The sequence below is a fragment of the Coffea arabica genome, chromosome 10e (assembly GCF_036785885.1).
Source record: "Coffea arabica cultivar ET-39 chromosome 10e, Coffea Arabica ET-39 HiFi, whole genome shotgun sequence".
Lineage (NCBI taxonomy): Eukaryota > Viridiplantae > Streptophyta > Magnoliopsida > Gentianales > Rubiaceae > Coffea > Coffea arabica.
Genome location: NC_092328.1, coordinates 2,254,964 through 2,270,554, shown reverse-complemented (window position 1 = coordinate 2,270,554; position 15,591 = coordinate 2,254,964). Strand labels below are relative to the sequence as shown.

The 15,591-nt window shown below is 36.4% G+C and overlaps 3 protein-coding genes across 3 annotated transcripts; 2 read left to right on the top strand and 1 right to left on the bottom strand.

Moving 5' to 3' along the window:
* The first annotated feature begins 2,540 nt into the window (after positions 1-2,540).
* On the top strand, positions 2,541-3,714 carry LOC113713320 (deoxyuridine 5'-triphosphate nucleotidohydrolase-like). Its single transcript, XM_027237020.2, has 3 exons — positions 2,541-2,948; positions 3,039-3,130; positions 3,216-3,714. Exons 1-3 carry the CDS (start codon positions 2,620-2,622, stop codon positions 3,458-3,460), a joined length of 666 nt encoding a protein of 221 aa, XP_027092821.2. The 5' UTR covers positions 2,541-2,619; the 3' UTR covers positions 3,461-3,714.
* Positions 3,715-3,900: 186 nt separating this feature from the next.
* On the top strand, positions 3,901-4,723 carry LOC113712561 (deoxyuridine 5'-triphosphate nucleotidohydrolase-like). Its single transcript, XM_072068083.1, has 3 exons — positions 3,901-4,152; positions 4,230-4,321; positions 4,418-4,723. Exons 1-3 carry the CDS (start codon positions 4,022-4,024, stop codon positions 4,612-4,614), a joined length of 420 nt encoding a protein of 139 aa, XP_071924184.1. The 5' UTR covers positions 3,901-4,021; the 3' UTR covers positions 4,615-4,723.
* A 1,237-nt stretch (positions 4,724-5,960) lies between these two features.
* On the bottom strand, positions 5,961-13,799 carry LOC113712349 (glucose-6-phosphate isomerase, cytosolic). The gene is made up of 24 exons (XM_027235739.2): positions 13,659-13,799; positions 13,408-13,458; positions 13,260-13,336; positions 13,001-13,082; positions 12,872-12,919; positions 12,592-12,747; positions 12,419-12,515; positions 12,235-12,277; positions 11,128-11,195; positions 10,949-11,033; positions 10,499-10,547; positions 10,290-10,362; positions 10,158-10,218; positions 9,505-9,571; positions 8,980-9,036; positions 8,814-8,867; positions 8,603-8,731; positions 8,221-8,284; positions 8,053-8,126; positions 7,751-7,804; positions 7,605-7,673; positions 6,869-6,958; positions 6,532-6,639; positions 5,961-6,448 (listed from the first exon to the last, which is right to left on the bottom strand). The coding sequence occupies exons 2-24, from the start codon at positions 13,456-13,458 to the stop codon at positions 6,398-6,400; spliced, it is 1,707 nt and encodes a 568-aa protein (XP_027091540.1). The 5' UTR covers positions 13,659-13,799; the 3' UTR covers positions 5,961-6,397.
* Positions 13,800-15,591: the final 1,792 nt, after the last annotated feature.

The following is a 15,591-nucleotide window of genomic DNA, read 5'->3' as shown; positions in this document are numbered from 1 at the left end:
ATATTGTAAAAGTAGTAGTTTGACCTTATCTTAAAACCCGTATCAAAATTTTTTTTCCAATAAAAAAAGTTTTATTAACCCAAATCATGCGTACACTATATGAAGATACAGCCACACATGCCTAACCACTCGTCTATGAAATGTCGGGAATCCCAACTTATCCATCTTAATATCCCCTTTGACAAACTGTGGTAGATCGGAAAATCCATTAAAAACCTGTCCTGCATAAGAGTCGCCACCATAATTTGCTAGACGATTAGACGGTGAATTCGCCTCCCTGTAACAGTGCGAAATCGTTTGAAAAATGTTGTCTAAACTAAAGCAAATCATCCAGCTCCCTCTACAACTGTCATGAACAAATACTAGTCCCTTGAACGATCTGAATGAAAGTAAGCGAGTCTACCTCTACATGTAACTCCAGGTACCCTCGGACAATATAGTATTTAACTCTGCATGGAGACTAGTATCAAGTTAACAACTAATGAGAAAAATGTTGCAATTGGGCGAAACAGAGTGTTATTGACTTTTATATTGTTCAAGATTAATGTCTTCAACTTGTTTAAGATCATTGTCTTTCACTTTTCATACCTTGTTGCGAAGTATATAACATATTCAAATCAACTTTAAGAATCAATATATGTTGTCCACCTTATATTTTCTTTAATGTTCTAGCAAAAATACTTTTTTTTTGTCTTTTGAATCATTTACACTCTGGAAGTTATGTAATTCAAATAAAAAGGAGCAATCTGGTGATCGATGTATACATTTGTATGGGTAGGCTATGTGGCTTTAAATACTTAGGCTTAGTAGTAATGCCTCTAAATTTTGGTTTCACAAAATCTATCAAAATAAATCTTGCTAGTGAAAAGATACAACAAAATACCAAAAAACTAAAAACTACTTGAATTTGTTTCAAAAAATCTTAACGTGGTTTATGCAATTTCAATTGATATGATAATTCCTATGCTAGTATAGAAAGGAATTCAATAATCCTACGAGCCTTGTTATTACAGTATTCTACATGTTTTTAGTGTAAATTATTTGCTTTGACTTGTGATTGTTTAAATAATAAAGGAATTTAAACAGTATCAATAGCTGATCCATCTTCTATGTGAGATTAAGACTAAGATATTTCCTATATTGGCATACGATTTATGCACTTACAGCAGTGAAAGTTTGAGTTTGATAGAGGCACAAAACTCTACTGAACTCATACTAGAATATGGGATCGATCGAGCAACTAAAGTCAAGATTAAATTTGACTCGTTACATTTTTCAAGCCATGAGATTTAGAATCCATCGAACAACTAAAATCAAGCTTAAATTTGGCTCGCTACATTTTCTATCCTAAGATTAACGGAGCAACAAAAGCCAAGCTTAAGTTTGACTCGGTACATTTTTGGAGCAGCTTAAACTCAAGCTTTAATAAATTCAGTAGAAATCATATTACTCAAAGTTTGGCCCATGAGAAGTCACTCACGTTTTAGATTGGTAAATTAACAAAATTGGCATCAGTTATGGTCCATCCGGCAGGCTCTAGTTATCGCCCGTTAATTATGTATTTGGCATAATCTTCTTACCTTTTCCGTGGATTTCTTTAAGCAAACATATGCATGTGTTCGATGTCAGAAGTAGAAGACGTGAGCTTACATGGCTATTTTGATAAGCAGGCTTGGACTTATGAATTATGATCATATGTCACCCGCAAGTCAACATTAACGGTCGGGTCGCAGATGGCTAGTGTGTATAAAATATAGTCAAACCAAAGTCCCAGGAGGGGCAACCACTGGGCCTTTGGCTCAGTGGCCACCATCTATTTGGTGGGGGTGGGAGGCAAGGGTTTGAAACTTGCCTCCTGCCAAAAATACTGCATTTCAGTGTGGCTTGTCTTCAAAAAATTCAGACATGGGTACACAGCGTCTGGTTCGAGAGTGGTTCAGTCCCCTCCAGCTTATTCATGGACCTCCTTAGATCCGCTCTCTTCCCCTTAGTGTATGATAGATTAGGTTTATTGTTTTCGACAAAAAAAATATATGATGCAGGCAAACAGGGCGCTCATGGTGCTCAGGCTATTTAAGAATTTGGCTATTATAAAAAAAAAAAAAAGAATTTGGTTATAGTTTTGTAGTCTTGGTAAAGTTAAAAGGTATAGCCGTGTAGGTATGATTTTTGTGATAAAACTTGTCCGATGACATATAAGCATCTACATAAAAATATGTAGGATAAATTTATTAACATTAGCAGAAGTTTATGATCGTATTATAAATATATTTTTTAATTACATGTTTTTTTCTTAAATGCATTAAAACACAATAAAAGTGATACAAATTATTTCAAAAAATTTTTTTTTCCAAATAACTTCCTACTTGTGTGTTTGGATATGTTTTCATTTGCAAAAAAATTAATTGATTGCATTGTAGTAATTATTATATGTTTTCCAACTAACATTTTATTTTTTAAATATATATTTTATTTCACATGCATCACCGTATTATTAAAACATGTTGCTCCAATCCAAACAAAAAAAGTTGTCTTTTTTGGGGGAGAGGGGAAAGAGTGCATTTACTTTTAGGATGGTATGGCGGGAAATCTTGGCGCCATCCGTCTCCACATTCCCTCATGTCCAGGACAATCTTCCTCTCTATTATCCCCAGTCCCACCACTTTCTCCAACTTCTCTACCAAGCGAAATCCATCATATTTCCAGCAAATACCCAGATTAATTAATTACCCTCGTCAACCTCCTGCTTCTTTCTCCATGGCCCAAGACATGAATCACCAAAACCATAGCCCTGAAGTCAAAGAACCCACTCCAAAAATCCAGAAACTCGACCGTGAAAATTGTTCAATCCAACAGGCAGCCCCTTTTTTTCGAGTCAAACGGCTGTCTGATAATGCAATCTTGCCCTCTAGGGGTTCTCCCCTTTCCGCTGGCTATGATCTCTCCAGGTATCTCCTCCGGTTTTTGCAAGTGCAATAACCGATTCTTAATCAGAAATGATCTCTAAAAGATTTTTGAGGTGCTTGTTATTTTGGCAGCGCTGCTGAAACAAAGGTGCCGGCCCGAGGCAAGGCTTTGATTCCTACTGATTTGAGCATCGCCGTTCCTCAAGGAACCTACGCCCGTATTGGTAATAGTAATAAATTTTTCTGATTAATGTTCAGTTAATTGGAGTTTAATGTTAAAGATTCGCATTGGTTTCTGTTTGGTTGTAGCCCCGCGGTCAGGATTGACGTGGAAGAATTCAATAGATGTTGGGGCTGGAGTGATCGATGCGGACTACAGGGGTCCAGTTGGGGTGATTTTGTTCAACCATTCTGACGTTGATTTCGAAGTCAAGCCCGGTGACAGAATTGCGCAGCTGATTGTTCAGAAAATTGTGACTCCGGAGGTGGAGGAGGTCGATGATCTGGATGCAACCGTCAGAGGATCTGGTGGCTTTGGATCCACCGGAGTTTAAACTTTAAAGCCCCTGTGGATCTAGATAGAACTGAATTTATTTTTCTAGCAGTGCTAAAATTCAGTAGCCCTGTACTTTGTTAATGCATGGTCGGTTCTGTTTTTGGGTATTTGAGGGCAGAATCCATATGGGTTAGGCTGGAACTTGTATCAAAATCTAGCGCAATCCTACGAACAACAAAGGTCATGCTTGATGTTGTTCCAGAAAATTTGCCCAGAATTTACGAATTCTTAACATTGATATGTTTTCAGTGATGGATACTGTAAATGCACTGCGAATCAAGGACAAGCTTTTACACACTCTCAAGATACGTACATATACGCAGCCGATTCTGACCAAATTCCATATCCGGTGGAAAAGCAATTTCCGTAGATTGTACCTTCCATGTGTGTTTTATCCAATACTCTTGGTTGGTCTGCCCACCGGAAAAGTCTTCTTTGAAAAATCAAAGTTACTATGGACCACCCACCAAAGCCGACAGTTTTTTGAGTATAAACTACCTCCAATAGTCAATACTAGTAGCAAAAAACCAACTCATTCTGCAGACAAACAAAGAGCAAGATGGTTGATCAAATCGGCTTATCTGAAGCTCTCAAGAATTACATGCCGTTTCTATACGTACGAAGGCTTTCTGATAGAGCTACGTTGCCTAAAAGAATGTTTCCTCATTCTGCTGGTTATGATCTTTTCAGGTACTAAACTAACTCTTATGTGCTGCGATATTACTCGCGAGAATCTGATTCTTTTTCTGTTCCGGCTTGGTCTTCAGTGCAACAGATACCAAAGTGCCTGCCAGAGGCAAGGCAAGGATTTCTACAGATTTGAGCATTGACATTCCTCCAGGAGCCTACGGTCGTATTGGTACTAATATAGCATTCTTTCTCCGCATAATTGAACTGTTTTTTTTTCTCCCCTCCAGGAGCCTATGCCCTTATGCCTAAACCTTTCTTTTTCTAGCTGCACGGTCGAGCCTGGCATGGGATCATTCGATTGAAGTTGGAGGTGGTGTTGTAGATGCTGACAAGAATCCAGTTTTTGTGATCTTGTACAATCATTCTGATGTTGATTTTGTAGTTAAGGTTGGAGACAGAATTGCTCAGCTGGTCATTGAGCTTAATGCAACACCTGAAGTCGTGGAGGTTCATCAGCCCTGACTGACCACCCTTAAAAGCTACTTGTTAATGGTTTCGTTATCTCTCGAATAATGTTGTTTGGAACCTCTTGCATTCTGTTAATTAAGAAATTACTCGCTATTTTCAGTTCGATGCTATTCCCAAGAACTGTGTTCCCAGAATTGAAACGAGTTGTTCTCGAACACAATCATAACATATGGGGACGATATGAACAACGAAGCAATGATCAATTTAACGTTCATGCTCGAACTTATCAGTGCAACATCACGAAAAATATCAAGAAAACTTATGAGCATTCTGATAGGAAAGAAAACCTACGAATCTATTGTATTACAGACGCAGTACTATAACTTAGTGGATACTCGTGAGATCTTCAAGAACAGAAACGTTGTTGAACTTCATAAAGTGATCGACAAGATGGACAGGTCATGTTTTTGGTCAACCAAGGATCAATGCACTGAACATGGAAGACATGGCTGCAGGGAGGAAAAGCTCTACACAACTGTGCATTCTGGATGCTATCCAAACATATGGCACAGGTCGATTCAGATCCTACCTTGTGGTAGTAGAAACAAGCCGCTTTTTGCAATTCCTCTGCAGATAAGCCCGGACAATCTTTATCACCACTTCTGTCGTCGTTTGGGTGTGTGAGGTCGATCACAAGGTAGCATATGATAAGATATACAATAATTATAGCAACAAGACTGATGCAAGAAAGAGGAGGAGGTAATTCAGTCAAAGAACAAGCCATTTCCTTCCGGACATCGGCAAAAGAGATCAGCTTGAAACTGAAGAACAATCGAAGAAAATCCCAAATGAAGTTGTTGTAAAACCGAGACCATATATTGACAATTTGTGATTTGACTAAAAAACTTCGAAATAGGTTCAATTGGCTAATGTTGCTTGGCAGCCGGATGCTTGCACCCAGGCATAAAGATTGGCTTTCTGCCTGGAAGCACGTGCCTTTTTCCTTCAAGAACACTAGACCCATGGTGCTTTGCTAATTTTGGACTCCATCCAAATCCAAAAGAAGATGCAATTACCCTCGATAAAAATGCAAAAATCTATCCGCAACGTCTATTTAGTGTCTGTCAAAATCTTCATTTTTGTTATATTATATACTAGCAGGTGTTTATCACAACAATTCCACACTATCCCAAACACACTCACTGTTGCTCTCCTTTTCCATTCCCTTTTTTCTTGGTGAAAATGACTAAAATTCTATTCATTTATCAAAATAGAAACCTAAACTGACTTGAGCAATCCTACTGTCGGCATTTAACCTCATATCCTTCCCTCAGCAGCATTAAATGACAGAGAAAAAAAAAAGTACATACAAAAATTTATTGATACAAAGGACCACCTCGTACATTGATACTCAACTAGTTATTGATACTCAAAAATTTATTCATACAAAGGACCACCTCTTACATTGCATAAAGATGAGCTTAGTAATACTTCGGACCACACGACAGGAAAGTGTTTAGCAAGGGAAACCAAACAACATATTTTTATTCCAACCATCAAGATGGTCCTGTACTCATGTTAGCATGCCTACTAGAGGAACTCAGAGAGCACAATATTTTATACATCCACATTTCCAAGTTAGATCTTAGACTTCCATGGAGGTGGCTTATGGAAGACTGCCACCAACAGTTTATACTGACCGGTGATTGAGTCATTCAAAATGATATGCATGAAGAGGAAATCCAAACTCTGGCGCAATTTAACAACCATTAGTTGGTAAAACAAGGTGCATTTATCTCTCAAAGTGGCAACAATTGCTTCAGCCGCCAGTGCCACTCTACATCTTTGGCAGGAGAGTGGAAGGATCAGATGGAACATCAGCACTTGCCTGCCAAAAACAAAAAACTTTTAACTTGGTACCTAGTGCTGTCAATATAATGTTAAGTCCTGCGAATCTGACATGTTACTCACCTGTAGGTATCTTGAAAGCACTGTGGTAGTGCTGAAATTGAAACCCTCAATTGGTTCTCCTTTCCTGCGCGACACATGAAGTTGTTTTCTAACTTGAGAGGCCAGCGACTGCATCACATTTAGACCACAAGGGGAGAAAAAAAATCAACACTAACTCTGGCGGAGAAATTCAAAGTTAATTTTTAAATTACTTAGGAAACGGAGATAAAAAAAAATGCACCAGCATGACTGCTTGAGTATGAAGAAGAAGAAAAGTTAACTCAAACTTTGTGTTTTGAGGGAAGGGGGATGCGGTGCTTGGCAGTGTCGCAAAGATCTTGTACAAAGGAATACAAACCTTTCCCAACTCCACTCCCCACTGGTCGAAAGAATTAATACCCCATACAAAGCCCTCTACAGCAATCCTGTGTTCGTAGATTGCCAGTAACTGGAAAAGAATACCATCAGCAAAATCAGCAAAGCCAGAAGCAGAAATCTTTACGTATTTACCAAGGATGCATTAAAATTTTCCAGTATAGTGCCAAAAATAGAGCAGGAAAGGAAAATTAGTCTAATTTAGGGAGTTGTACCCTGAGAGGACAGCAATTACTTTCATTCAACCCCCAAGTTAAAAGTAGATGCACTCATATCTATGAGGAAAAGGCTATTCATCAGCAATAGGTGTCATGAAGTTGGTTTTCACGTAAGAAGAATTTAAATGAAAAACATTCATGAAGCCCTCAACAATGCAGTTCCACAACTGCAGCGTCAAAGAGTACAAACCCTAAAGTCCTCAAAGCTCCACCATAAGCAATATCATGAAGCAGTAATCCAACAGCGACTCTGAAAACTACACAGACAAGACTAATGAAACTCTCAAAATCTTGACCTACATCATGATGTCCAGTTACAAGCATTGACCTTATAGTTTGATCTGTACTCACAACCAACTAATCCATTTGGGCCACAGGTATATTCATCATAAATTTAAGATTTCGTAAGTCTGATACCAAATAATCTTGGAAAACCAGAAAAAGTATCAAAATGGTTCAACTAATGTTCAAAAGGAAAGCAAAGCTTTATAAATCCCGTACCTGCCCAATGTTATAAGCACTTAGTGATGGGAGAAGTAAACTGATAGAAGGTCGATTTCCACAAAAAGTCTGCAAATGTAACAGAATTGTAAGCTAAGAAAATTTTCACGAACAAGAATATTAATAAGAAGATGTGGGGATATTACCTTGTGGGGAACTAGATGCTGGGGAACATTTTCCTTGAGTAACTGTTCTGCGGTCTGAAAGCAGATAAGTTAGGATACAGAAAATTTGAAGTTCAAAAATATGCATGTTTTTTACAGTATTAGCAGCATGCAATATAAAACAACAGAAACCTAAGAGAAAAAAAGATACAGCAAAGAAGTTAGGAGACTAATAGTCCAAGTCTCTGAGAGGCCTGTTAATTTTGATCTTCACCAAATAAACAAATGTCACAAATTTGAAGAATGAGAAGCTAGAAAGGGAAGCAGAAACACTGGCTTATTACCTTCCCATAAGCAAGAGCATCAGGCTGTGCAAAGAAGTTTGACATGAGCTCATCATGATTACTCACAACTTCACCTGCAAAACAAAACTTGTCCTATCAGGATAAGGTAATCTCAGAAGCAGAAATTTGTACCCAAATGCGGAATATACAAAACAAAGAAAAATTTACCTTCCAAGTATACAGGTTGCTGACTCTTGACAATGCCAATAAAGTCGCAAGGAATAACACGGCCCTGATTTTTCAAGGATAGTACAATCAAAACTCTTTCATATAGGAGATCATACTAAAGCTCAGTGGGATTGACTGCATACCAGTTAGACCTCATAAATGGAAAAAGCCTATTTGATGATGTACTTAAAATATGAAGGCAGATACAGAATGCAGGCAATCCACAGCTCATGGATCTCAAAAACATATGACTCTTACACACCACATCTATTAATTTCACTTACAGATGGCATTAGCTGAAAACTCACACGGGTAGAATAGTCCAATATTATAACCTTGCAAGTCTAAAAAATTGAAGAGGTACTATGGTGAAGAACACTACCTGGTGAATTAACTGGTAAAAACTGTGCTGACCGTTTGTCCCTGGTTCACCAAAATCAATTTCACCAGTCTCATAGGGAAGTGGCACACCGTCAATAGATACCCCTTTGCCATTGCTCTCCATGCTAACCTGAAGTCAACCAAATTTGGAATAAGAAAGGAGCAAGAAGCATTGCAATGAGAACAGAGCGAAAGGAGTTTCAGCAGCATGCCTGTTGAATGTGGGGTGCAAGTTTTTCCAATGCTTGAGAATAAGGTAAAATGGCCTGAAATCATAAAGACTACATTCAGTGTAATGGCTTAGCCAAATAAAGCTTCATCAAGTATAAATAAATTAATCTGCCTAAATAGTTGTTTCTTAAAAGATAATGTACTCACTCTTGCAGGATAGCCAAGGAATGAAACATTCCACACGCTCAACAATCCCAACAGAACCTGAAGTATAAAAGAATGCTTCTGAGAAGGAAAAAGTGCAGTGCAAATGTAAAGCTGGACCACTAAAACACTACCAGCAAAAACTAAATAAGACTGAAATGAGAACTAAGTGTGAAATCAAGGTAAAATTTTTCCAAAGGAAAAATAGTCCCTGCTGATAGGCAAAACAAGAAGAAGACTCGGAGGAGCTAAGGAAGCCAGCACAAAGACAGATACCACCAAAGAAAATCTTACAATTTCAGAAACACCCTGGGAAATGGATGAGAGGTTAACATACAGGCAAATGCATAAGGACCTATTACATTCACAGAACATGTCGATACAGGATGTTTTAGAGATGCCTCAGCAGAGATAAGTGTACTTTAACCCCAAAAATGCTTCTCAACCAGGGATTCAAAAAATCTATGGGCTATATACATCATATGTATAATAAATGACACAAAAAGGGATGATTATTTGGGTCTGTACAGGTATATTCTTCTCAAAAGGTGCCGAATAGAAATGCTGATCAACACTCCATGCTCCCTTCAGGAACCTTTGAAGATGAAAGTGATGGGGAATGTCAGCAAATATAACACTAAAACTAAACAAGTAGAGAGTACTAAAAGAGAAATAAAATAAAATAAAAAGAAAACCAGCAAAAATGTTTCAAAGAATAGCATCAAGGAAGTCACGAACAAAATTTGAGTCCAAATATGAATTCCAAAGAATGCAGATTATAATTAATATGTCAAGTTTTATGTCCTGATGCCTTACAAAACAAAAAAGACTTCAGAATATAAGAAGTGAAGATCTGATTAAACGTGTAAAACTTCCTTGATCTTATCTCAAACTTAATTCCAATTGGAGGAGAAGTACTTAATTACTGCAAAAAGCAAACCAAAATTCCTTTATGAAACAATAGGAAAGCAAAATGACAGGATAAACATAACTGGAATAAATGGATATGATGTTCAAGGATCCATATAAATGGATAATTATGCAATTTTGTAAAACTCCAAAATTTTCTCGTGGTTCAGCAGATAGAATTAAATCAGATGAACAGAATCATTCAGCTTATCAAAATCCCAATGGGTGCTGCAGAATGCTTAAAAAGGGAAGAAAGCTGTAAGTTAGCGTACTTCTCAACAATTGAGAAACCGTATTGCAGCGACAGAGGCAACACTCCAACAGCACTGCACACTGCAAATAGATTTGAAGTTCATCATGTGCAATAGAAAGAGAAGTTTTTCTGACAAGTTAACAATACTTACCACTATATCGGCCCCCCACCCAGTCCCAGAAAGCAAAAGCATTATTTGGATCAATCCCAAACTTTTCTACGAGCTGCAATAAAGATGAAGACACACAAAAATTGAAGCAAGGGATTATGATCTAAAGCTTACCAAATCCAGCCGCAAGAAGTGATAAGGGAAAAAAAAAACCCAATGAGAAAGAAGAATTTGAAGAAAAACGTCCTCACCGTTAGGTTTGTACTAACAGCCACCATATGCTTGGCAACTGCCTGAGGACTACAAAATAACAATTGGGAGTCAGGAAGAATTTGATAAAGCACATTTTTGCACAAGTTCTAATAAAGCACATTTTTGCACAAGAATTTGATAAAGCACATTTTTGCACATTTTTTACACAAGTTTTAACAGTTTAACTGGCTTCAAAAACAGAACATAGTCTGAGCTACATAGTCTAGACTTCTAATAGATGTCTAGCATATTGCCAGATATTAGTAGCTGGACAGAATCTGTTCTCCTACAAATTAGATTAGGTCCAACTCAGATTAATGCAGTTTGACTCTAACCAAGAGATGCATGAGAGTGATGCAGTTGAGGTGAATGAGAGAAACTCGTATTACTAAATTATGAAATTTTGTCACACAAATATCACTTCAGGACAATCATTGAGTAATACATACCCCAATGCAGATGAAATCCATTCCCTGAGTGTCCGAGCATTCAGCATAGTCTCAGCTGTAGTAAATGTCTTTGAAACCACCACAACTGCACTTCCCACAAGTCCGCTCAAAATGGCATCCAAAGTGCAGTTAAAAAAATGACTCAGAATTTAAAAAAAAAAAAAAAAAAACTTATTTACCTAGGGTCGTTTCAGGGCTCAGGCCTGCAATATTTCTTGCAACGTCAATGGGATCAACATTGGCAAGACTGCAGTCCCAACATAAAGAAAAGAAGTAGCAGAAAATAAGTTTAAGTCAAGTTTAAGAAAAAGTAACGAACTAAGGTATCAAGGATTTTCCAAATTATGCCATATAGCTGGAATTTAAATGCAAATGAGCAAGGGATGATCAATGTCAACATTGCTGTAAGTTAGAGCACTATATTATTTGAGAATAAGATCAACTTTTTCTTCACTGATGGTAATTTGTTTATGAATTTGACCACTGCTTGAGGCATCCAGAGTGCAAACCGTTATCCATATTTACCTGAGAATTTAATCATTGTTGAACTAATCCAATCTATTCTTCTTTTCTGCTTTTCACTTCTTTTTCTTCTCTCAACTTTTGCAGCCTCAACCACTAGCATTATACCGTTCTTGAGTAGCTTAAGCTATTAGAAGATGAAAATGAGATAAATTTTTACAATTGAACCCCAACCAAGAGCAATGAAGCAAAAATTGGCCACCTTAGAAACCAATTTTAAGACGACATGCACAGTTCAGCCATATCAGGTCAAACCCTCAGGTAAGAAATTTCTTAACCCCCTGATCTTACTAATAATGAATTGATCCTCCAACAATACCTAGTTTACCTCCCAATTAGAACAAAAACCCCCTGCTCCCAACCCCAACCAAAAAGAAGGAAGGAGAAAGACAGCAATTTTGGGTCATCACTCATTTATTAGTTCATTTTGACTTCACATCCCCCCAAGTTGTCCTGCATGCACCTCCACTGGTCTGTCAACTTGATGAACTGGATAAATACAGTTTTATTATTCCAAAAGCCCAAACTGTCTTGCATCATGTTCTAAATAACGAGAAAAGTCCCAAACAGAGCTGAAATAGATGAATTTATGCCTTTTATTCTAGAAGCTAGAGCAATATAACTTGATTAAAATTTCAACGTCAAATTTAAAATTCGAAAGTGCCAAGATATGAGAAATTAGAAAACTTTCTGGTGCAATAACGATTTTATAGGTTTGTCCTCCAATATCAATAATAAAAACACTAATTTATGCGGTCACTTACAAACGAAGCTGGCGTCCCTTGGCAGATTCAATAGCCTCTGAATCTATAAGTTGCAAAAGATAAACAGTAAACGTTTAGCATCTGCTTGTTATTAGAGTTATGGATATGTCAACCAAATGAACAGGAAATATAACAAAGAAATATTGGAATAAGAAGTTTTAATACCAAAGTGAAATGTGCAAACCTGTCTGAAGGGCGGTATGGACAAACAAAGGGCCCAAAAAGCTACCACCAATGCCAATAGCAACAACATCTTTCAGTGGCTTTCCCGTGGCTCCAACCTACAATTGTATGCCCATGAGTTAGTATTTAGGCATTATATATGCATAAATGGCTCAGAGAAAAAAAGGAAATTACCCAAGCACCACTGCGGACCCTCTCAGAAAACTCCCGGATCTTGTCAAGCACTCCCCACACATCAGGAACCACATTCTTCCCATCACTTTTAATAACTGCATCCCTAGGAGCACGGAGTGCTACGTGAAGGACAGACCTATTCTCTGTGCTGTTTATCTGAAGATGCCACCAAATAAACATTACAATCCTACCGTAAGAATTATAACTAACCATGCAAATATATGAAATATAGCTGAAACGCAGGTACTTTTTTATCAGATATATGAAAAATGATACTCACCCGCTCCCCATTGAACATCCTGTTAATCTTGTCTTTAACATGTGCTGCCTGCATTATTCACAAAAAGAGATAAGTAAATTATAAATAACTTATCCAACTTAAAAAAAAAAACATGGTTTCCAAATTCACCTCTGCTAAACTCAAGAGCTTGTTCAGGGTGTCAAGAGTGGCTCTCTGTCTTGAGTAGTCAAGCAGGTTACCATCAAACTCGCTGCACGCATTTTATAACATGACGACTGATCACTTATCGAACACCAGTAACTTCTTAAAAACAGCTTATTTAACTCAGTACATGCAAAAGCCAACTAAACTTTTTCAAAGCTAACAAAATCAAAAGGAAATCAACAAAAAGTGTAGGTTGATGGGGGAAGCTAAATCAGGATCATACACCATCATTGACTTGCAACGTTCAGTATCGGCCATCAATTCGCGCAAATGAGTCTTCTTAATATCCTCAACATGGAACTGCAGATGCATCCATAATCAGCTAACCATAGGAAAATAAAGAAAACGTGGCATGGCATGTTAATCACTACCTTCAAATCCTTCCATGACTCGCTGTCGCAAATTAGAGAAGATGAACCCATCTGCATCAGTTTCAAATCAATTTTGTGACTTAGAATCCCACACGATCAAAAACCTCAATGCACAGAAAATGTACGAAATTCCATTGGGCATCAGGGAACCATTGATCAGCATCAGAAATCACATATTGCACATTTTTAGTCAAACCAATTATTTTTTAAAAAAAAAACTATACAGAAAAGGATCGTTTTGGGGTGAGTACCTGTGGTGGTTTGATTGAAAGCGGTAATAGCTACCTCCAAGCCAAACAGAAATTTTGGTGAAAGATTGTTGAAAAAGAAAAATGAAATAACAGAGGAAGACGATGATGGAATAGACTAGTTGGCGTGGCCTCGGAACCGATGGCTTTAGCTTGGGAAAGGTCAAAAAGCCACCTAGCCAACGACGTCGCATGGGGGCTGATCACGGGAGTGTCACGTGCCACAACTGATAGGACGCGACGGGATCGTTCTCAATATCGGTATCCACTTTATGTGGATGGGGCGGTGCTGATTTTGATGGTTTACGGTGGTAGTTAAAATTGGGGATAATTGCAGATGCCTCCCCTGAGGTTTCTGATATTTTCAATGACTTCCCCTGTGGTTTGAAAAAGAACACTGACCTCCCCTGAGCTTACTAATCCTTTGCAAATTTAGTCCAAACGATTAAAATATTATTTTAAGAAGTGAAATTAGAATTTTGTACCAGATTTATCCTTTGTGCTACATATCCAATGAATGACAAAGTACTATAAATTAATTAATAATTAATAAATTTTAAGGAGTATAATTTATGGACAAACACGTATTACTCATTTAAAGTACCAGTTCTTTACAAGTATTTTACTTTCAAATATTTAATTTATGATAAATATATCAATATTTGTAAGTAAAATTAAAAAATTGTTATAGTAATATTCTTGCAAAAAAGAAATCGATAGGTTATTTATTTAATATAAATTTTTTTTAAAAATAAATGGCCATAAAGTATTAATTTTTTATGATTTTCATCCATTACACGAGTAAAGTATTCGCTCTTTATGTGCATTTATTCTGAATCATTTAATTTATGTTAAATATATAAATGTTTGTAACTAAAATTGAAAAAGTATTATATTAATATTTTTACGGAAGAGAGAATGGTAGGTTTTGTATTTAAAAAAAATTAAATATTTGAAAGTAAATACAAATCTGTATTTGAGTGTAAATATTTGTATTAAATTAAATGTTTGAAAGTAAAATACCCTTAAAAAACCGGTACTTTAAATAGTTACCGGTTTTTTATAGGTAAATACGCATTACTCATTTAAAATACCGATTTTTTACTGATATTTTACTTTCAAACATTTAATTTATGATAAATATATCAATGTTTGTTAGTAAAATTCAAAAAGTGTTACAGTAATATTCTTGCAAAAAGGAAATCGGTAGGTTATTTATTTAATATAAATTAAATATTTTTTTAAAAAAATGACCCATAAAGTATTAATTCTTTATGGTTTTCATCCATTACATGAGTAAAGTATTGGTTCTTTATGTGTATTTTATTATGAATCATTTAATTTATGTTAAATACATAAATGTTTGTAACTAAAATTGAAAAAGTATTATATTAATATTTTTACGGAAGAGAGTTTGGTAGTTTTTGTATTTAATAAAAACTAAATATTTGAAAGTAAATACAAATATGTATTTGAGAGTAAATATTTGTATTAAATTAAATGTTTGAAAGTAAAATATCCATAAAGAACCGGTACTTTAAATAAGTAATGCATATTTGTCTATAAACTATACTCCTTAAAGTTTATTAATTGTTAATTATTTTGTAGTATTTTGTCATTCATTGGACATGTAGTACAAAGGACAAATTTGATAAAAAAAATTTTAATTTCACTCCCTAAAATAATATTTTAATTATTTAGACTGAATTTGCAAAGAATTAGTAACCTCGGAGTTCAGTATCAGTGCAAATGTCAGAAACCTCTTCTGCAATTATCCCTTAAAATTGACCTGCAACTAGACGTTGTCGTTTACGGTGATTACAGAATGCGCCCACAGTCTCGCGGTCGAATCAGGGGAGGAACAAGAGTTGATTTTGACTGTTTTGGGTTTGCGGTGGTGTCCTCTAAAAAAAATTGTGGGAAAAACATGTAAGAT